General features: G+C 42.8%; 1 protein-coding gene across 2 annotated transcripts in view; it reads left to right on the top strand.

Moving 5' to 3' along the window:
- Positions 1 to 22125, top strand: part of xxylt1 (xyloside xylosyltransferase 1) — a 71423-nt gene that overhangs the window by 30425 nt on the left and 18873 nt on the right. For both annotated transcript variants that reach the window (XM_021574921.3, XM_090198012.1), the window contains exon 4: positions 10126 to 10258. In XM_021574921.3, coding sequence (XP_021430596.1) covers positions 10126 to 10258 — 133 coding nt within the window. The remainder of the gene's footprint in view (positions 1 to 10125; positions 10259 to 22125) is intronic.

Here is a 22125-nt window from a genome sequence, read left to right as displayed (position 1 = left end):
AGGTCTGGGAGGAGATCGCTCAGGAGACCATCCGCCACCTCATCAGGAGCATGCCCAGGCATTGTAGGGAGGTCATACAGGCACGTGGAGGCCACACACACTACTGAGCCTCATTTTGACTTGTTTTAAGGACATTACATCGAAGTTGGATCAGCCTCTAGTGTAGTTTTCCACTTTAATTTTGAGTGTGACTCCAAATCCAGACCTCCATGGGTTGATAAATTTGATTTCCATTGATAATTTTTGTGTGATTTTGTCAGCACATTCAACTATGTAAAGAAAAAAGTATTTAATAAAAATATTTCATTCATTCAGATCTAGGATGTGTTATTTTAGTGTTCCCTTTATTTTTTTTAGTAGTGTAGTATAATATATGAATGTGTCTAGGCAACGTCAAAACAGCCTGATATGGAAGGTCTGTTGTGTCACGTGGCTACTACAACAAACAACACAGACAGTTATCACAACACGTCACACAGCATTATCATCCCTCTGAGGGGTAAGCCCCCTTTTTTTCAGGGAATGTATGGCAGTTCGTATGAAGATATTCTTAAAATGGACTTTAGTCTGTACTATTCCACAGTGAGACTGTTATTCCATATAAACTGCAATAACAACACAGTTCTGTGTTGTTTTCAGCGTGTTCAATGTCTTTTTCTGTCCCAGTTACAGTGAGTTCATCAGATGGCTGTCAATGTATTGGTGATTGGAAAGTCATTGTAATCCTATCTCAACAGTGATAAATAAATAATAGCTTTCATTTGTTACAGTGTACATTGGAAGAGAGTAGAGGTGGGAGACGGGTCCTTCGGCTCAGCTTTGCTGTGGAGAATGAGACCAAGATGCAGCTGTAGTGTCACTTTCGCTGACCTACATACAGCCTCCTCTGATTTCAGCTGAGTGGGTTGTTAGAAGGAGGGGAGGTGGTGTGAGCACTTTCACTCCCCTTAGTAATTGTCCTCCTCACTACTACTTGTATCTCGACAAGTGTTGGGGAAGCTATTCTTAAAATAATTTACCAAGCTACCAATTACTTCACACCCTTAAGAAAATATAGTTTACTTAACTAAAGGTACTTTGAAAAAGTAGTTCAGTAAATGCAAACTACTTTGATATTAAATCTGAAATTGCAATAACAGATCACTTTGGGGTCACATGTCACTTAGCCTATTAAACACACAAGCAATGTTTTAAAGCTGTAATATATACATATATTTGTTTACATTTTGTATATATAATAATTATTATAATATATATATTTTTAACCTGTTCTCTCCAATTTTGTGATATCAAATTGGGAGTTAGTCTGGACCCTTCGCTGTAACTCCCATACGTACTTTGGAGAGGCGAAGGACGCTGGAGAAGTGTGCTTTTCAGGGATGAATCCCGTTTTCAATTGTACCGGGCAGACAGTGTTGTGTGGGTGAGTGGTTTGCCGATGTCAACATTGTGAACAGAGTGCACCATGGTGGCGGTGGGGTTATCGTATGGGCAAGCATAAATTACGGACAACAATTTCATTTTATCGATGGCAAATTGAACGCTCCGAGATACCGTGACGAGATCCTGAGGCCCATTGTCGTGCCATTAATCTTCCGCCATCACCTCATGTTTCAGCGTGATAATGCACGGTCCCATGTCGCAAGGATCTGTACACAATTCCTGGAAGCTGAACATGCCCCAGTTCTTCCTTGGCCTGTATACTCACCAGACATGTCAACCATTGAGCATGTTTGGGATGCTCTGGACGTCTACGACAGCGTGTTGTAGTTCCTGCCAATATCCAGCAACTCTGCACAGCCCTTGAAGAGGAGTGGGATAACATTCCACAATCAACAGCCTGATCAACTTAATGTGAAGGCGATGTGTTGTGCTGCATGAGGCAAATGGTGGTCGCACCAGATACTGACTGGCTTTCTGATCCACGTCCCTACCTTTTTTTCAGGCATCTGTGACCACCAGATGCATATCTGTATTCCTAGTCTTCTTGGGTATTGACACTACAAACTTGGCACACCTGTATTTGGGGATTTTCTCCCATTGTTCTCAAGCTCTGTCAGGTTGGATGGGGAGCGTCGCTGCGCAGATATTTTCAGGTCTCTCCAGGGATACTCGATCAGGTTCAAGTCCGGGCTCTGGCTGAGCCACTCAACAACATTCAGAGACTTGTCCCAAAGCCACTCCTGTGATGTCTTGACTATGTGCTTAGGGTCGAGGTCCTGTTGGAAGGTGCAGAAATGTTTTGGTACCCTCCCCAGATCTGTACCTCGACACTGTCCTGTCTTGGAGCTCTACGGACAATTCCTTCGACCTCATGGCTTGGTTTTTGCTCTGAACAGCACTGTCAACCAAGTCTCATAGCAAAGGGTCTGAATACTTACAGTGGGACAAAAAAGTATTTAGTCAGCCACCAATTGTGCAAGTTCCCCCACTTAAAAAGATGAGAGAGGCCTGTAATTTTCATCATAGGTACACTTCAACTATGACAGACAAAATGAGAAAAAAAATCCATAGGATATTTAATGAATTTATTTGCACATTATGGTGGAAAATAAGTATTTGGTCAATAACAAAAGTTTATCTCAAAACTTTGTTATATACCCTTTGTTGGCAATGAAAGAGGTCAAACGTTTTCTGTAAGTCTTCACAAGGTTTTCACACACTGTTGCTGGTATTTTGGCCCATTCCTCCATGCAGATCTCCTCTAGAACAGTGATGTTTTGGGACTGTTGCTGGGCAACACGGACTTTCAACTCCCTCCAAAGATTTTCTATGGGGTTGAGATCTGGAGACTGGCTAGGCCACTCCAGGACCTTGAAATGCTTCTTACGAAGCCACTCCTTCGTTGCCCGGGCGGTGTGTTTGGGATCATTGTCATGCTGAAAGACCCAGTCACGTTTCATCTTCAATAACCTTGCTGATGGAAGGAGGTTTTCACTCAAAATCTCACGATACATGGCCCCATTCATTCTTTCCTTTACCACGGATCAGTCGTCCTGGTCCCTTTGCAGAAAAACAGCCCCAAAGCATGATGTCTCCACCCCCATGTTTCACAGTAGGTATGGTGTTCTTTGGATGCAACTCAGCATACTTTGTCTTCCAAACACGACGAGTTGAGTTTTTACCAAAAAGTTATATTTTGGTTTCATCTGACCATATGACATTCTCCCAATCTTCTTCTGGATCATCCAAATGCTCTCTAGCAAACTTCAGACGGGCCTGGACATGTACAGTGGGACACGTCTGGCACTGCAGGATTTGAGTCCCTGGCGGCATAGTGTGTTACTGATGGTAGGCTTTGTTACTTTGGTCCCAGCTCTCTGCAGGTCATTCACTAGGTCCCCCCGTGTGGTTCTGGAATTTTTGCTCACCGTTCTTGTGATCAATTTGACCCCACGGGGTGAGATCTTGCGTGGAGCCCCAGATCGAGGGAGATTATCAGTGGTCTTGTATGTCTTCCATTTCCTAATAATTGCTCCCACAGTTGATTTCTTCAAACCAAGCTGCTTACCTATTGTAGATTCAGTCTTCCCAGCCTGGTGCAGGTCTACAATTTTGTTTCTGGTGTCCTTTGACAGCTCTTTGGTCTTGGCCATAGTGGAGTTTGGAGTGTGACTGTTTGAGGTTGTGGTCTGTGAGAGCCAGAAATCTTGCTTGTTTGTAGGTGACCAAATACTTATTTTCCACAATTTTCCACCAAATAATTTCATCAAAAATCCTACAATGTGATTTTCTGGATTTTTTTTCTCATTTTGTCTGTCATAGTTGAAGTGTACCTATGATGAAAATTACAGGCCTCTCTCATCTTTTTAAGTGGGAGAACTTGCGCAATTGGTGGCTGACTAAATACTTTTTTGCCCCACTGTATGTAAATAAGGTATTACTGTTTCTTTTTATTAATACATTTACAAAAATGTATACACACACACACACTCATTGCAGGGTTTTTCTGTATTTTTACTATTTTCTACATTGTATGAAATAACATGTGGAATTTTATAGTAACCAAAAAAAGTGTTAAACAAAGTAGCCACCCTTTGCCTTGATGACAGCTTTGCACACTTTTGGCATTCTCTCAACCAGCTTCATGACGAATGCTTTTCCAACAGTCTTGAAGGAGTTCCCACATATGCTGAGCACTTGTTGGCTGCTTTTCCTTCACTCTGCGGTCCAATTCATCCCAATCCATCTCAATTGGGTTGAGGTCGGATGATTGTGGAGGTCATCTGATGCAGCACTCCATCACTCTCCTTAGTCAAATAGCCCTTACACAGCCTGGAGGTATATTGGGTCATTGTCCTGTTGAAAAACAAATATTAGTCCCACTAAGCCCAAACCAGATGGGATGGCGTATCACTGCAGAATGCTGTGGTAGCCATGCTGGTTAAGTGTGCCTTGAATTCTAAATAACTTACTGACATTGTCACCAGCAAAGTACACCCACACCATCACATCTCCTCCTACTTGCTTCACAGTGGGAACCACACATGCAGAGATCCTCCGTTCATCGACTCTGTGTCTCAGAAAGACACGGCGGTTGGAACCAAAAATCTCCAATTTGGATTCATCAGACCAAAGAACAGATTTCCACCGGTCTAATGTCTATTGCTCATGTATCTTGGCCCAAGCAAGTCTCTTCTTATATTTGGTGACCTTTAGTAGTCGTTTCTTTGCAGCAATTCGACCGTGAAGGCCTGATTTCACGCAGTCTCCTCTGAACAGTTGATGTTGAGATGTGTCTGTTACTTGAACTCTGATGCATTTATTTGGGCTGCAATTTCTGAGGCTGGTAACTCTAATGAACTTATCCTCTGCAGCAGAGGTAACTCTGGGTCTTCCTTTCCTGTGGCGGTCCTCATCAGAGCCAGTTTCATCATAGCGCTTGGATGGTTTTTGCGACTGCACTTGAAAAAACGTTCAAAGTTCTTGACATTTTCCGGATTGACTGACCTTCATGTCTTAAAGTAATGATGGACTGTTGTTTCTCTTTGCTTATTTGAGCTGTTCTTGCCATAATATGGAATTTGGTGTTTTACCAAATAGGGCTATCTTCTGTATACCAGCCCTACCTTGTCACAACACAACTGATTGGCTCAAACTCATTAACAAATAAATAAATAATACAAATGAATTAGACAAGGCACACCTTTTAATTTAAATGCATTCTAGGTGACTACCTCTTAAAGCTGGTTGAGAGAATGCCAAGAGTGTGCAACGCTGTCATCAAGGCAAAGGGTGGCTACGTTTTTGTTTACTACATGATTCCATATGTGTTATTACATAGTTATATCTTCACTGTTATTCTACAATATAGAAAATAGTAAAAAATAAAGAAAGACCCTGCAATGAGTATCTGTGTCCAAACTTTTGACTGGTACTGTATATATACTGATTAGTGTTTCTAGTGGTTAGCTAAACACGCGACATGGCAAAAAAAAGTTATGAACTACTGAACTACCACCAACCTACTGCAAAATGTAGTTAAATCACTAGTTGAACTACATGTAGTTCACTTTAACACTCATTAACACTGATCTAGACCCACTGATGAGTCCTTTTGTTTTCAGAGAGAAAAAAAACAGCCGTACAAACATCACTGATCAGCACTAGATTGTGTTTAGGAAGTGAGTGCGGGTCATTGAGTCAACAAAATTGTTGGAATATACAAAATGTTTTATTTCATTTTGTCTGTCTTCTTTAGCTGTCCCCTAGCACTTTAAATAGTCTATGATGTGGCTGGGTTAGGTTTGAATAGAACACAGTATATAAGTCTTGAAACGTAAACCAACAACATGTTAGTACGTAGTATTCCCTAAACAGATTGCCTTCAGTCTGTCCCCAGAGATTTCCCACTATACATGCCAACAAAATCTCTTTGAACAACATAAGAATAGACTAATGGTCATTTGGTTTGTGATGCTTTTGGTGTGGTGGGGGTGGTAGAAGAAAGCTACAGTATGTGCATGGTGCTGTAATTCAGCTGTTAAACCATAGGTAGAACATAAGGGATGTCATCGACTTGACACCCCTTCAGCGCCCAGGGGTTTTCTACCCATGGGCGTACCTAGGCGAATAGCCCATACTCAATGTTTTAACTGCTCATATAAGGCCGGGTAGTTGGACCTTAAGTTATGAGTCATAACCACGTTGACCCATGTTCAGTTATGCGAGAATATGTAAGGTCCTCTTTTGCTGCTGTTGTCATCTTGATGTTGAGACACTACAGACAAGACAAACAGTGTAATGCACTCGCTGCTTCGGGCTGTCACGTGTGCTCCCTCTCCGGCCTCTAGGTCACCAGACTGCTCATTATGGCGCTCACCTGTCACCATCGTTATGTACACCTGTGTGTCGTCAGACTCACCTGGACTCCATCACTTCCCTGATTACCTGCCCTATATATGTCACTCCCTTTGGTTCCTTCCCCAGGCGTCATTGTTTCAGTTTGTCTGTGCATTGTTTGTGTTTCTTGCTTTGTATTATGTTTCGTTCATTAAACGTATTCCCTGAACTTGCTTCCCGACTCCCAGCGCACACGTTACCACGGGCGGACTCGTAGCCACCTAACCGTCTTAAAGAAGCAATCACCACTTGTTTACATCAACATATATAGCCTCAAAACATGATTAAAACAATAATTGTAATATCATGGACGGTCAGTCCTTGCATTCATAGTCTATACATTTGAGAGTGGTTACATTTCTCCATCCCCATCCCTCAGCTTTTTACCGGAACAGGGGCAGGGAGGACACTGTTATGGTTTCTACTGCTGACTGCCTCTATCTCTGACAGACAATGCAGCCCGCAGCTACTATGCTGTATAGAAATAGATAGAACTGGGATGGATAAAGCCTCGTTCTCTTTTTATCCAATATATGAGTAATTGAAAATGGCACATCACATTGCTGGCCTGAAGCATAGTGAGAGGGGAATGAGGCAAATTGTTAGTAGCTTTGTTGGTCATAGTGGATTATGTTATAAAAGGGACTGGTTCAAAACCAATGTACATCTAGTCACATCAGACAAATAAAATAGAAGATCAAAATAAGGCATAGGCCTACATGATCTCGAGATCAGGTGACCACACCTGACATATTTTCTTTCAAATAAGAAAAGGCTTTAGTAGAAGACCAAGTCTCCTCCCTCCCAAACCCCAAGCCCCCCTTTAATGCCGCCTACTTTCCTTAGACATAATGTTCTCTGAAGGCATGATTAAACAAAGCAGTCATCATGGCCCGCCGAGGCCTGGTCCATGGAGACGCTCGGCTGGGCGCCGGAGGTGGGCCGTGGCGGTGAACCCTGCTGTGACCCCTACAGTTCTGGGAATTGGTCTCTCCCACCGGTGAAACGAGGCCGACTGAAATGAATCCGAGTTGGCCGAGCACAAACGCTCTGTTATCCTGCACTGTAACGTTACCCGAGGCACCAGCCAGAGAGCCCCCAGCTCTTCCAGAATGGTAAAATGTCACCCTGCATTCCTCCATCAGTATTAATAGAGAATTTGATTTGAAATCACGTTTGTTTTTAAGGTGATTCTGCATTGCCTGTCAGCATTAAATGGTGTCATAATAGCAGTCAATGATGGTTAAGCGAAGCGGCAATGGAAGAGTGTGAGTAAATGTGACTCTTTGCCCCTGTGGTCTTTTTATGCTTTATGTGGTTATATCATAGCTCAGCCCAATGTTGTATCAGCCAAAGACTCTTCCTGCTTTCCCCTGTCCCAAAGCAGGCCGCCTAAAGCCCCCTCATAACAAACAAAGTCAGCGTTCGCCGGTCGGGGGATGACGCTCCACCACTCTACCTCATGAAGGCATTGTAAAGTGGACTGCCTTGTTTAAAGAGTCAATCCGAAGTTGAAAAAAGTAAGGGTTTTCCCCACCACTGTTTAGCGAAAAAACTGTGATGGGGCTGGAGAAATGTAACAGCTCTCAAATTCATAGAGCTATAGATACAAGGACTGAACATCCATGATATCAAAATTATAGTTTTAACCATGTTTTGAGGCTATACAGTGTGTGTTTACATTTTCTTTGTTTATAAACATTGGAGTAAAACAAGCTTATTTTGGGTTCTGATGGGGTACAACAGTTGACAGTATGCTCATGAGGCATTTCTAAGTTATATTCATCAAGAATCAATGGGTACATATCATTGATTTAAGTCCACAAATGTATTTAGCAACTGCAGATTGCCCCTTTAAAGAGCAGGGGAGAAAACAGCTGACCATCTCTGCTGAGTTTAGTTTCCGCTGCTTGTTTGGACAGAGACCGGCCCTAAAATATCTCTCTGGCCAAAGCCTCTGTGGAGACCCCGCTCTAGCCCAGCATTGTTCTGGTTTCAACAGGCTTAGTTTAGGCCACTTGTTTTCCCTTTTCCATATGCAGGCCCATTGTCTGTGCAGTCTGGCCTCTCCAGGCCAGGGGCCCCGAGCTCCATTGTGACCTCAACTCTGAGATTGGAACAGAGACACGTTTGATTAAAGTGCATGCCACTGTCTGATATCAAGAAGCTGGAAAACAGTTTCTTGTTAATTGAAATCGCATGGTTTGTCTTGCTTGACTTAGGTAGCGATTACTTGTACTTTTAACACTCTATAGACACTTAGGCTTGTACTTTTAACACTCTATAGACACTTAGGCTGCGTTTACACAGGCAGCCCAATCAGATCTTTTTTTTTAATAATTGGTGTTTTGACTAATCAGATCAGCTCTTTTGCCAATTATTGTGGAAATTATCAGAATTGGGCTGCCTTTGTAAATGCAGCTGTAGTCACCCCAGTTACCAGGAGAGACTCATCTGTTCATTGTTCCACCTTCCTGTGTTTTGCTGGTTGGCATGGCAGTGAAAGGTTAGGGTATACTTAAGGTGCAATGGACACAATACTGTGCTTATCTCAGTTGACCAACAGAGCAGTATCAATCGGTGTCAATCTGAAAACCATGCCTTGGGTCTTGGCATCTCGAACTACAGATGTTACTCACAGTTTCATATATTTTATAATACAGTTAACGAGTGGAATAGTAAAATAGTAATTTGAAAGTACAAGAAAATTATCTAGATACACTCTCAATGGATCTCCCAAAAATTATCTAGACCACGTACACAGATAGCTCAAAAACCCAATCCGCAGTAGTCCAAGAAAGTGACAAAAAGAGACCGAAGAATGCGTGATCGAGAGGGACAGAGAGCAGTTGCTTTGAAAAACTACTAAAATAGTGATTTTATCAGACAGCATAGGCAGCAGCTCTATATAGATGATGACTTGGAATGAAATAATAAAGTCATCAAATTAATAAAATGTAATATACACCTGAAATATTGTATTAAAGTAATGTAAATAGGCCTCCCGGGTGGCGCCAGCTGTGCCATCAGAGTCCCTTGGTTCGCGCCTCGGCTCTGTCGTAACCGGCCGCGACCGGGAGGTCCGTGGGGCGACGCACAATTGGCCTAGCGTCGTCCGAGTTAGGGAGGGCTTGGTCGGTAGGGGTGTCCTTGTCTCATCGCGCACCAGCGACTCTTGTGGCGGGCCGGGCGCAGTGCGCTAACCAAGGTGGCCAGGTACACACTGTTTCCTCCAACACATAGGTGCGGCTGGCTTCCGGGTTGGATGCGTGCTGTGTTAAGAAGCAGTGCGGCTTGGTTGGGTTGTGTATCGGAGGACGCATGACTTTCAACCTTCGTCTCTCCCGAGCCCGTATGGGAGTTGTAGCGATGAGACAAGATAGTAGCTACTACAACAATTGGATACCATGAAATTGTGGAGAAAAAGGGGTAAAATATATATATATTTTTTAAGTTATGTAAATAAATTATTGCTAATAAGTGATAGGCAGTAATGGGCAGTCACTACCATCATGGGACTTTTATTTTTTATTCGGTGTTACAGCATTCAACACACAATCCATAGTGTATTTAATTAAATAAATTATAGTTTTTTAAATTCGGAAACCGTGATTATTTTTGCATAATTGAACCAAAACAGAACAGACTTGAAAAAGCACTGATCTCTCAGCACTAATAGCTGATATTCTTAGCCGATATGATGTATAGCCAAAATAATCTGCTACTCAACAGGTGCTATCAAGAAGTGTTCATTTCTGAGTTATGTTTTTAACTCTGCTTCAGATCTGCAGCGCATTGTACAGCTGGACCTGGATCTGAAGTACAGGAGCAACATCAGGGAGCTGTTTCTGGAGTTTGATCGATTCCCTCCCGGAGCTGTGATCGGCATCGCCCGAGAGATGCAGCCGGTATACAGGTATTCAACACACACACACACACGTGCGTGCACACATTAAACATGAGGACTCGTGGGGTTGGAAAGGATCACAGTGTGTTATTTAACCATTTGTTTCACTGCCACAAAAAACTAAGACCATTTACCATCACTAAAATCTATTTCTTAAACCGTGACAAACAACATCACAGTACTATTTGAGACATGAGAGCAGACCTGAACCGCTGAAGCACATTGCTTTGAGTGGCAGAGAGGCAGAACTTGTCGATATGTTCTTGTGGTCAGTCAATGCTAGTCTGTTGAAAGTGGGGCACTCTAAAAGCTGAAATTGACAGGGCCTCTTTTGAGTTCTGAGTGCTCCCTTGCTGTGCGTTCCCACCAAAGTGACAGTGACAGGAGCTGGCAGAGAGGAAGTTCGCTCAGAGCCCTGCTGTCGAGCATTGTCCATATGGAAAGGGGAAGTGATGAGAGGGACGTTGGGAGAGACAGATGTTTGGAGAGTCTTGCTGAGGAGGAGGTTGGAGATGGGGGAGTCGGGGAGGGGGACGGACGTGAGCGGCAAAAGGAAACGTGTGTGTGCACGATACACGTGTGTTTATGATATGACATTCTGAAGGTCAGTGTTTTTTAGGCTGCAACAACAGGAAGCACTGTGCTCCTGTGCTCATCAGTGCTGCCTCTGTTCACTGGAGGACAGTTCCCATTCCAGCAGGCTGTCGCTGTGTTCTCCTCTCCCCCCTCCCCTATCCTCTACGTCTCTCCTCCACTTTCCTCTGCTCTTATCCAAGCTCATCACATCAGCCTGCCTGCAGGCTCAAAACTCATGCTCCATGAAACCCTGTAGACCTTGTAGAGGAGAGATGGCTTATATGAAGTCAGAGGTAATTAGTATAAAACACATCTTGTGATTTAAGATGCCAAATCACATCTTTGGCAAAACCACAAGAGCCTATGGTTCTCGGAAGAATCCAGTGTGTGTGTGTGGGTGTGTGGGTGGGTGGGTGTGTGCGTGCGGTGCGTGCGCGCGGTGCGTGCGTGCGGTGCGGTGCGTGCGTGCGTGCGGTGCGTGCGTGCGCGTTGAAACGCCTGATGTTTATTGACAGTGAGAATCGCAGAATGGTGAACTAAACTAAACGACGGGAGAGTTTTTGACTGTGTGATATTAGATTTGTTTCTTGTGTAAATATTTTCTGTCTGGATTTTAATTATTTGTACGGACGGACGGACAGACGGACGGACGGACAGACGGACGTACAAATCATTAAAATCCAGACAGAAAATATTTGGAAAATAAAATAAATACTGTCCGTCCGTCCAGTGTCCAGGTCCAGTGTCCAGTGTCCACATCCACTGCTAAATTACTTTTCCGTATCATATTTATCTTCTCACCTTAATCCCACAGTAAGTAGCTCTGCCATAAAATTGTGTGTTTGCAGGGGAAACTATTTGAACAGTTGCACTAAGATAAACAGGCTCCTCTGTAATACTTAGGAGGCAAACAGAGAGACAATGTTTTTGATCAAACAGAAAATGTATTTATAATTTATAGTTACACAAATGTTGTCATCATCAACACGCTCTGGGGTAGTTTCACAACGCTTTTCTAAATAGGTTTCAACTACTCTGATGTAGCCAGAATACATCTGTCTCATAACAACTGATTCAGACTCGCCTCATATTGCTTAGTCTCCTTTGACTTGAGTAAATCTGTTAACTGTTCGTTCACACTGTGTAAACCAGCCGGCAACAACTTAAACATGCCATAGACACCATCTCCCCTAGGTGGTACTAGAGACGGCTAATAGTCTGAGCTCATGGTTTTGTTTTCTACCCCTCTCCTTCCCTCGCTCTCCTTTCTTCCATCTCTTCTATCCCTCCATCTCTTCTATCCCTCCCTCCCTCCTTCCCCTCTTTCCAGACGCTGTAGCTGGAGAGGGAATACACAGTACTTAGCCAATTGTTTTACCCCCTACCAAAACAGATGTATCACGCTTCAGAAATGTGCATACCGGCACATCCCGTAAAAAGCCGTAAACATCCTTTAGTCAGTGTATGTTGAGTCAGTGAGTGTTCTCTATAGAATGCCCCATTTACCGTTATTATGTGAGTGAAGTAAGGTGTTAGAAAATCATTGGGGGCAGGAAGCCTAGCGATTTAAGAGTTTTGGGCCAGTAACTGACAGGTTCTGTCAATGTGCCCTTGAGCAAGGCACTTAACCCTAATTGCTTCTGTCAGTCGCTCTGGATAAGAGCGTCTGCTAAATTACAAAAATATATTTTTAAAGAAAGTAGTGTAGAAATGTTAGCTTGAAATGTCTGAGACAAACTGATATAAGCATTGATGGATGCTGCCTAAGGAGAAGCAGGCTCCCAGAACACAGTGCTGTGAATTTCATCCAATAAGATTATTTAATGTGTGATTCCACTCTGAACATCCTCCCTTCTCCCCCTGTATCTTGGGCTGGAGGGAGGGAGGCAGTGTGTGTCAATGGCCCTGGAACCCACACACAAAAGTATAATACAGAGTAGGGAGAGGCTCACCAGTACCTAATGCAGTGTATAGTGTACACTGAGGGTGTTTCTCTATGCATATTGCCGTGCTCCACACTCTCATGCTCCAAGTGCATTCTCCGAGGACGTTCTCTTTAGTACGTTCTTGTGAGGACGAGAGTGTGAAGAACGCATAAAACATTACATTTGAGAAGCACTCCCACTCCCTCTACTGTATGACGTCCACCGCATCTCCCCATTCACTGAACCTTCTTCCAGCCAGGACAATGGCAACAATGGAGACGAAACAAGATATACACAAAGCAAACATTTTTACTTCATAACTATCAGCTAGCTATATGTGAATCGTATTAATGTCGCTAACCAGATAGTATAACAGGCAAAAATGACCTAAAACCAATGTTATCCAAGGTAGATGTCAGTTCTTTGTGGGTAGTTAGCCACAAATAATTGTTAGCTAGCTAGCTATCTCACTAGGGAACAGTAGTAGCTAGCCAGTTAGCTCTATTGATTTACTATGGGCTTGCGACCTACAGGCAGGTAACCATGCCAAAATGAACACAGTATGTATATATTATCATATCAAGCTAAAATATTGTAGTCTGGCAACATGTGATATGTGAATAGGCAACATTTCATTCTGAAGTCTGAGTGTATTTTCTCTCGCTTCAGCTCAAATAATGGCCACCATTGATTTCATGAAAATGTGCGTAATTGTTTTACGTGGTTGAGCCACATTTCTTTGCATACTTTCTGTTGACGCTTGCATCGATGCTTGCTTCAAAGTATGTACAAACAAAGTATGCATTCGCACAGTGGCCTACATACTCCGTTTCGCATACTTTGTTTTGGACTCATATTCCGAGCCTCCCGTACTCCAATTTGCATGCTCGGAGCACGGTAGTGTGCATTTTGAGGAACACCTTCCTAATATTGAGTTGCACCCCCCTTGCCCTCAGAACAGCCTCAATTCGTTGGGCATTTGAAGTAAACAGAGCCACGTGTATGCGTGGGCTGTGCTCCATAAGAGATGATGCAATATGGTTGTATAAAGAGATTTATCATAGGTGTTCCTGCTATTTACATAAAATGATTTAATATTTTACTTCACTGCAAATCTGATCAGTGGTCCGGTAGATAAAGGTGGTATGTTGTTGGACCTGCTCCAGAGCTGTGTGGGAGTGAGCCTGGGCTCTGGGCTCCTTCATTCCAAGCCTTTGTTCCTGGCCTGATTGTAACATCCCATTCACAGCCACCAACACAAATACCACTGGTCCGTTTAGACTGCAGCATTGTTTTCCACCCGGGTCCTGCATCAAAACAGGACATTGTGTGTGTGTGTGTGTGTGTGTGTGTGTGTGTGTGTGTGTGTGTGTGTGTGTGTGTGTGTGTGTGTGTGCGTGTGTGAGAGACTGGGCCATGCTCACAGTTAAGGGATGTGGAGCATCTGCTTACTGCTATAAACAAACAAGTCTGGAAGTCTTGTACACTCCCTCCCTCTAAAATCTACATCAATGACTGTGTGTGAGTGAGTGTGCATGAAACGAAGATGGAGTGAACTTGAGTGTCTTCAGCTCTAGCATTGTATACTTAGGCAATGTTTTGCTAACTAACCCCTCTCACTTTTGGCTAGAGATCACATCTCCCTCTCCTTCATTGAGTACAAATGCTATGGAGATGGATGCACAGGACCGGTGCATGGGCAGTGTGTGCTGTGCTTCTTCCAGGATTTTTCTTAGAACTTTCTATGCGGTTAATGAGAAGTATAAGTACACAGCATCACTCTGCTCTTATTCCTACCCAGGCCCAAGTGTCAGAGGGGGTAGTCTCAGTCTAGAGAGGAAAAGGACTTCATTGACAGTCTTTTGTTATCCCACTCTTCTCCACATCAGAAGCAAATTCATCTCTGCAAGACTTTGAAAAAAAGTTTAACAAGACACCTTTTGTGAAAGAAATAAAAAGCCTGGGAAAGAATCCAATTTAGTTGGACTTGCATATCATCAATCTTGCGTGTGCTTTCAGGAAAAGTTTTTTCTCAATATTCACTCTCCAGAAGGTTGTGTAGTCAAGATGAATGTCCTATTTTCACTGCTCAATATTCACTCTCCAGAAGGTTGTGTAGACAAGATGAATGTCCTATTTTCGCTGCTCAATATTTTACTCTTAGCAGAAACTCATGACCCGCACATTTACATAAATGTAAATTGGCTGGCTAATAGTACTATTTTACACCACAGAGCACTTTTCCCTCCTGAGCAACTGAAGTCCTTAGCAAACGCAAAGCATTTTGCAAATCTCTAGTGATGTCAACACAACTGGTATAGGCAGCGTACGGCAGTTCATACTGTATCTGGCCACTCAGTGTACTCAAGCAGTCGCTTGTTGAAGGATGGGGAGATAGGTATAATTTTATTTAACCTTTATTTAACCAGGAAAATCCCATTGAAACAGTATTTTTTGCAAGGGAGACCTGGCCAAGAAGGCAGCATACATACAGCATACATATAAAACATACAATACAATCAGCACAACAACACCACAATCCAGCCTACAGGAAACATTTGTAGTGTATTTTTTTTGTCACTTGTCTGTTGTCTCATGTATGTGTCCCCTTGTCTGTACCCCTCTGAAGTGAAGACACCAGCCTTGTCTATCCTGTGCTTGGCTCACTGGTCCTCTCTTCTGGTGACACCAAAGTCAACATAGAGTTTATCGTTCTAACACTGGCTCTATGCAGTGATTTTTCAATAGGGATGCTGTCTGCACTGGCCAGAGCAGAGGGTTTGTATTTCAGATGACGCGATTACAGTCGCAACCTTAGCTTTCTGCCCAGGTCGCGGAGGGCTCCAGTTTCTCCAACAGATTCTCATCTCTGCCCCCACCGTAGCCACTTGCTGGGCCTCGAACCAGGAACTGCTCCATGCCTGGATGTTACACACACAGACAAGTGTTCACGTCACTTACCAGTCCCACCGGCCTCTGGAGTTTAACGTAATCCCCCAGAGGACCCACGTCAAGACCCTGTACGTGCTCGCACCATTGATGAAGGGATAACTTACCCTGCCAGTCTGTTTGTCCAATGTAGGGGGGCATCATAGCTCAACAGGCTGAAGTAGAATCAGTCCGTGAAACAAGTCAGTTAAAATTGTGGGAAATAAAGGTTTGTGCTATCCGGAATCCTTGGGACGTCCCTACCCTAACCTAAATGCGGAAAGACACATTTCAGTTGAAGGAATTGTTGTACAACTGACTAGGTATCCCCCTTCCTCTTTCATTTCCTTTCCCTTAACTTTAACCCCTACCTTTACACTTACCTAACTCTTACCTTAACCGTTTTAAATGTCAACTTAACTGCAGCTCTTAAATACTCAGTAACTGTAGTAGGCAGCAAACATTAATGATGTGATTGTGGAATGTTTTTTCAGTATTACAGATAGGTCTACAGTGGGAATATTAATGTTAGTGTCATTCATAGTTTAAGTTTCAAGTTGTTGTACACTTCACATGATAATGCAAACATATAAATATAGTCTGTAGTCTGTAAAGTCTGTACGTGCAAAGGCTTTTGTGAATGAAAAGCAGTGTGTGTGGGTTTGTGTGTGTGTTTGTTAACTACTCTCCTCCTCGAGTGCTCTCCGTGCTGAGTGGAGAGGACTGAGAAAGCGCTCTGCTCCTCATCTTTTTTATTGCTAATGGAGGCAGCATTATGCAGGAGCGCACAGCCATCCTCGGCCACATTCACAACACGTCCTTTCAATTAAATGTTTATTATAGGTGAAGATGCTCTTCCTTTTTCTTCCACAGCTGCATCCTTAATGTTTTAAAACCCAGCTGCCCCTCTTGCATAACACCTACATGTACAGCCAGACATAGACAGAGAAATGTCTGACCACTGTGTACCAAAGAGTGACAATAACTAACTATAAGACTGTACACCCACCTGTATTACTTTCTGGTTGCAGCAAGATCTGGTTTACTCTAGGCCACTTGGTCTGACAGTGGACATCTTCAGTAAAACGTCCTAGTAAAAGCCTGTTAGAAAGTAATACTGATTGAGCCCAATTGTGGGCCATTTATCTCATGTCTCATTTCCTTAAAAAATTATTGACACATAGAATATGACTCTACACAGCACCCACTTATCTTCCTTAGTCATCATATGAGTGAAATAATCATTAGTATCTGATTAGAGTCTTAAAAATCTGTTTTCCTCACTGCACAGTGAACGGGCTGTCTCAGTCTGAGAAATAAGACATACCTGCCTGTAATTATACTTGTGTGTCAGAGATGACACACAGGCCTATGTGATTTAAGGGCATATGCTCATAATATGTAGGCTGTTTGGTTGAGGGGTTCTTTCTGTACCAAGGTGTCATTTCCTTATGAGTGGGTTAGTACATAATTGAATGTGAACGTGTCACATGAGGTATAGGCTGAAGTTTTCACCTACCAAGTAGTTGACTCTCTTATTACATTAGTGTAGTGTAGTGTTTTTTTCTTTCTGAAGGGGGTCTTGTTTTTTTTACTTCACGTCGTCAAAGGATAATTGGTTTTGGAATATAGTTTGAATGTTTTGGTAGAGGTGCGGGAGTTTTCACCTACCAAGTATGAACTCTTTAAATCCCCATTTCTTTATCTTTATTGAAACACTTTTTGCTATACCTGCACAATCTCCAAAACACCTCTGCAATGCAGGGAACAGCGGGAAAATTATTCCCCATCTCCGATTCAGTGTTTAATCTGCTGTGTAAAATCAGGTTGTTCCCGGCTCTGAACAATGTGGAAGGCAGATTTGGTTGAGGAGGGGTACAGCTCGTTCCTGATGTTCTCTTCAGGAGGCTTCACACCACAGCCTGGCAGCTTACTGTGAGCTCACAAAGAAACCGCAGATGAGAGCGCCGTGACTTGGCACTTCTGGTAGGCGGGTTGAGGAGCACTTTGAGGCCAGATTGAGAGGATCTGGTAGAATGAAATAGGCTAGGTCTGGTGCTGAAACAGAGTTCATAGAAGGATCACAGATGTCACTGAGCAGACTGTTCTTAATCATGACCTACTCATGTACCAAGTAGAGTACTTGAGGGACAAGTTGGCCAGTCTCAAAGGCAAAGAAAGACAGACAATTAATCAATAAAGACCCAGACCCTTTTACCCTTATTTTACCAGGTGACTGAGAACACATTCTCATTTACATCAATGACTTGGGGAATAGTTACAGGGGAATGGAGGGGGGATGAATGAGCCAAATGAAAGCTGGGATGATTAGGTGGACATGATGGTAAGAGGGCCAGATTGAGAATTTAGCCAGGATACTGTTGTTAACACCCCTACTCTTACGATAAGTGCAATTGGGAGCTTTAATGGACACAGAGAGTCAGGACACCCGTTTAACATTCCATCCGAAAGACTGCACCCTACACAGGACAATGTCCACAACCACTGCCCTGGGGCATTGGGATATACAGTACCAGTCAAAAGTTTGGACACACCTACTCGTTCAAGTTCAAAAAAATAAGGTGTACTATTTTCTTCATTGTAGAGTAATAGTGAAGACATCAAAACTATGAAATAACACATATGGAATCATGTAGTAACCTGTCACGGCCGTCGTCGGAATGAGACCAAGGTGCAGCATGGTGAGCGTACATTTTCTTTATTTGTTAAAATGTCACCAACAAAACAAGAAATAACAAAAACGACCGTAAAGCTTACAAAGGTTATAGTGCTCCTAACAAAGACAACTACCCACACTGAAAGGAGGGAAAAAGGGCTACCTAAGTATGATTCCCAACGATAGACTGCTGTCCCTGATTGAGAACCATACACGGCCAAAACATAGAAATAAAGAAACATAGAAAACAAAACATAGAATGCCCACCCCACATCACACCCTGACCTAACCAAATAGAGAAATAAAACGTCTCTCTAAGGTCAGGGCATGACAGTAACCAACTATTTTATTTGATGACAGCTTTGCACACTCTTGGCATTCTCTCAACCAGCTTCATGAGGTAGTCACCTGAAATGCATTTTAATTAACAGGTGTGCCTTATTAAAAGTTAATTTGTATTATTTCTTTCCTTCTTAATGTGTTTGAGGCAATCCGTTGTGGTGTGACAAGGTAGGGGTGGTATAAAGAAGATAGCCCTATTTGGTAAAATACCAAGTCCATATTATGGCAAGAACAGCTCAAATAAGCAAAGAGAAACGAAGCCTTCCCCATTTCTCCTTCTCCCAAATCCAGTCAGCTGATGTTCTGAAAGAGCTGCAAAACCTGGACCCCTACAAATCAACCGGGCAAGACAATCTGGACCCTTTCTTTCTAAAATGATCTGCCGAAATTGTTGCCACCCCTATTACTAGCCTGTTCAACCTCTCTTTCTGTTCAACCTCTCTTTCTGAGATTCCCAAAGATTGGAAAGCAGCTGCGGTCATCCCCCTCTTCAAAGGGGTGGACACTCTTGACCCAAACTGTTACAGACCTATATCTATCCTACCCTGCCTTTCTAAGGTCTTCGAAAGCCAAGTCAACAAACAGATTACCGACCATTTCGAATCCCACAATACCTTCTCCGCTATGCAGTCTGGTTTCAGAGCTGGTCATGGGTGCACCTTAGCCACGCTCAAGGTCCTAAACGATATCATAACCGCCATCGATAAGAAACAATACTGTGCAGCCGTATTCATTGACCTGGCCAAGTCTTTCGACTCTGTCAATCACCACATCCTCATCGGCAGACTCGACAGCCTTGGTTTCTCAAATGATTGCCTCGCGTGGTTAAACCAACTACTTCTCTGATAGAGTTCAGTGTGTCAAATCGGAGGGTCTGTTGTCCGGGCCTCTGGCAGACTCTATGGGGGTGCCACAGGGTTCAATTATTGGACCGACTCTCTTCTCTGTATACATCAATGATGTTGCTCTTGCTGATGGTGAGTCTCTGATCCACCTCTATGCAGATGACACCATTCTGTATACTTCTGGCCCTTCTTTGGACACTGTGTTAACAACCCTCCAGGCGAGCTTCAATGCCATACAACTCTCCTTCCGTGGCCTCCAATTGCTCTTAAATACAAGTAAAACTAAATGCATGCTCTTCAACCGATCGCAGCCTGCACCTGCCGGCGTGTCCAACATCACTACATCACTACTACAATATTCTCTGACTTAGAATATGTGGACAACTACAAATACCTAGGTGTCTGGTTAGACTGTAAACTCTCCTTCCAGGCTCACATCAAACATCTCCAATCCAAAGTTAAATCTAGAATTGGCTTCCTATTTCGCAACAAAGCATCCTTCAATCATGCTGCCAAACATACCCTTGTAATACTGACCATCCTACCAATCCTCGACTTCGGCGATGTCATTTACAAAATAGCTTCCATAACCCTACTCAATAAATTGGGTGTAGTCTATCACAGTGCCATCCGTTTTGTCACCAAAGCCCCGTATACTACCCACCACTGCGACCTGTACGCTCTCTCGTTGGCTAGCCCTCGCTTCATACTCGTCGCCAAACCCACTGGCTCCGGGTCATCTACAAGACCCTGCTAGGTAAAGTCCCCCCTTATCTCAGCTCGCTGGTCACCATAGCAGCACCCACCTGTAGCACGCGCTCCAGAAGGTATATCTCTCTGGTCACCCCCAAAACCAATTCTTCCTTTGGCCGCCTCTCCTTCCAGTTCTCAGCTGCCAATGACTGGAACGAACTACAAAAATCTCTGGAACTGGAAACACTTATCTCCCTCACTAGCTTTAAGCACCAGCTGTTAGAGCAGTTCACAGATTACTGCACCTGTACATAGCTCATCTATAATTTAGCCCAAACAACTACCTCTTTCCCTACTGTATTTATTTATTTATTTTGCTCCTTTGCACCCCATTATTTCTATCTCTACTTTGCACATTCTTCCACTGCAAATCAACCATTCCAGTGTTTTAATTACTATATTGTATTTACTTCGCCACCATGGCCTATTTTTTGCATTTACCTCCCTTATCTCACCTCACTTGCTCACATTGTATATAGACTTATTTTTCTACTGTATTATTGACTGTATGTTTGTTTTACTCGGTGTGTAACTCTGTGTTGTTGTATGTGTCGAACTGCTTTGCTTTATCTTGGCCAGGTCGCAGTTGTAAATAAGAACTTGTTCTCAACTTGCCTACCTGGTTAAATAAAGGTGAAATAAAAATAAATTTTAAAAAATTGGCACAAAATAAAGAAATTCCATAAATTTACTTTTTACAAGGCACACTTGAAATGCTTTCCAGGTGACTACCTCATGAAGCTGGTTGAGAGAATGCCAAGAGTTTACCAAGCTGTCGTCAAGGCAAAGTGTGGCTATTTGAAGACTCAAATATAAAATATATTTTGATTTGTTTAACACTTCTTTGGTTACTGCATGATTCCATATGTGTTATTTGATAGTTTTGATGGCTTTGTTGTTATTCTACAATGTAGAAAATAGTAAAAACAAAGAAAAACTCTTGAATGAGTAGGTGTGTCCAAACATTTTCTGGTGCTGTGTATTTTTAGACCAGAGGATAGATTGCCTCCTACTGGCCCTCCTGGCACCAATTTTTGATACACACAAGAAACTGTTGAGCGTGAAAAACTCAGCAGCAATACAGTTCTTAACAGAAACCGGTGTGCCTGGCACTTACTACCATTGCCCATTCAACCTCTGAATGACACACATACACAATCAATGCCTCAATTGTTTCAAGGCTTAAAAATCCTTCTTTTAACCTGTCTCCTCCCCTTCATCTACACTGATTTTAAGTGGATTTAACAAGTGATACAAATAAGGGATCAAACTTTTCTCCTGGATTGTTCCTAATGTTTGTGCACTGGAGTTAATTACCAATATGATTTTTAATGTTCCTGAGTGGCCTAGTTACAGTTTTGACTTAAATCGGCTGGAAAATCTATGGCAAGCATTGAAAATGGCTATCTAGCATTGGTCAACAACCAATTTGACAGAGCTTGAAGAATTTTTAACAAGAATAATGTGCAACTATTGTACAATCCAGGTGTGCAAAGCTCTTAGAGACCTACCCAGAAAGTAGTGACGGTCGGTGCCGTTCATGATGAGGGAGGATGATAAAAATAAATAATGGCCATATTTCTATTACAGCATATTGGATGACTGTCATTCATATTCCATTTACCCAGCTCAATGTAACATTGATAGGTTCAGGCTACTACATAATACTCTAATTTTCCCTATACCCATCATGAGGTTGGTACAACCTAATGTTTACAAATAGGTCCACAGGTCGAGAGAAATTTGAGTAATCAAGGTGACTGACAATACCACCTTGCACGATCTTGCCTGCATAATTTTGCCTGCCTCTAGCTGATATAGGGTGTAATC

The sequence above is a fragment of the Oncorhynchus mykiss genome, chromosome 1, assembly GCF_057628025.1.
Source record: "Oncorhynchus mykiss isolate SJ-2025 chromosome 1, ASM5762802v1, whole genome shotgun sequence".
Taxonomy (NCBI): domain Eukaryota; kingdom Metazoa; phylum Chordata; class Actinopteri; order Salmoniformes; family Salmonidae; genus Oncorhynchus; species Oncorhynchus mykiss.
This window is presented reverse-complemented; position numbering and strand designations above follow the sequence as displayed.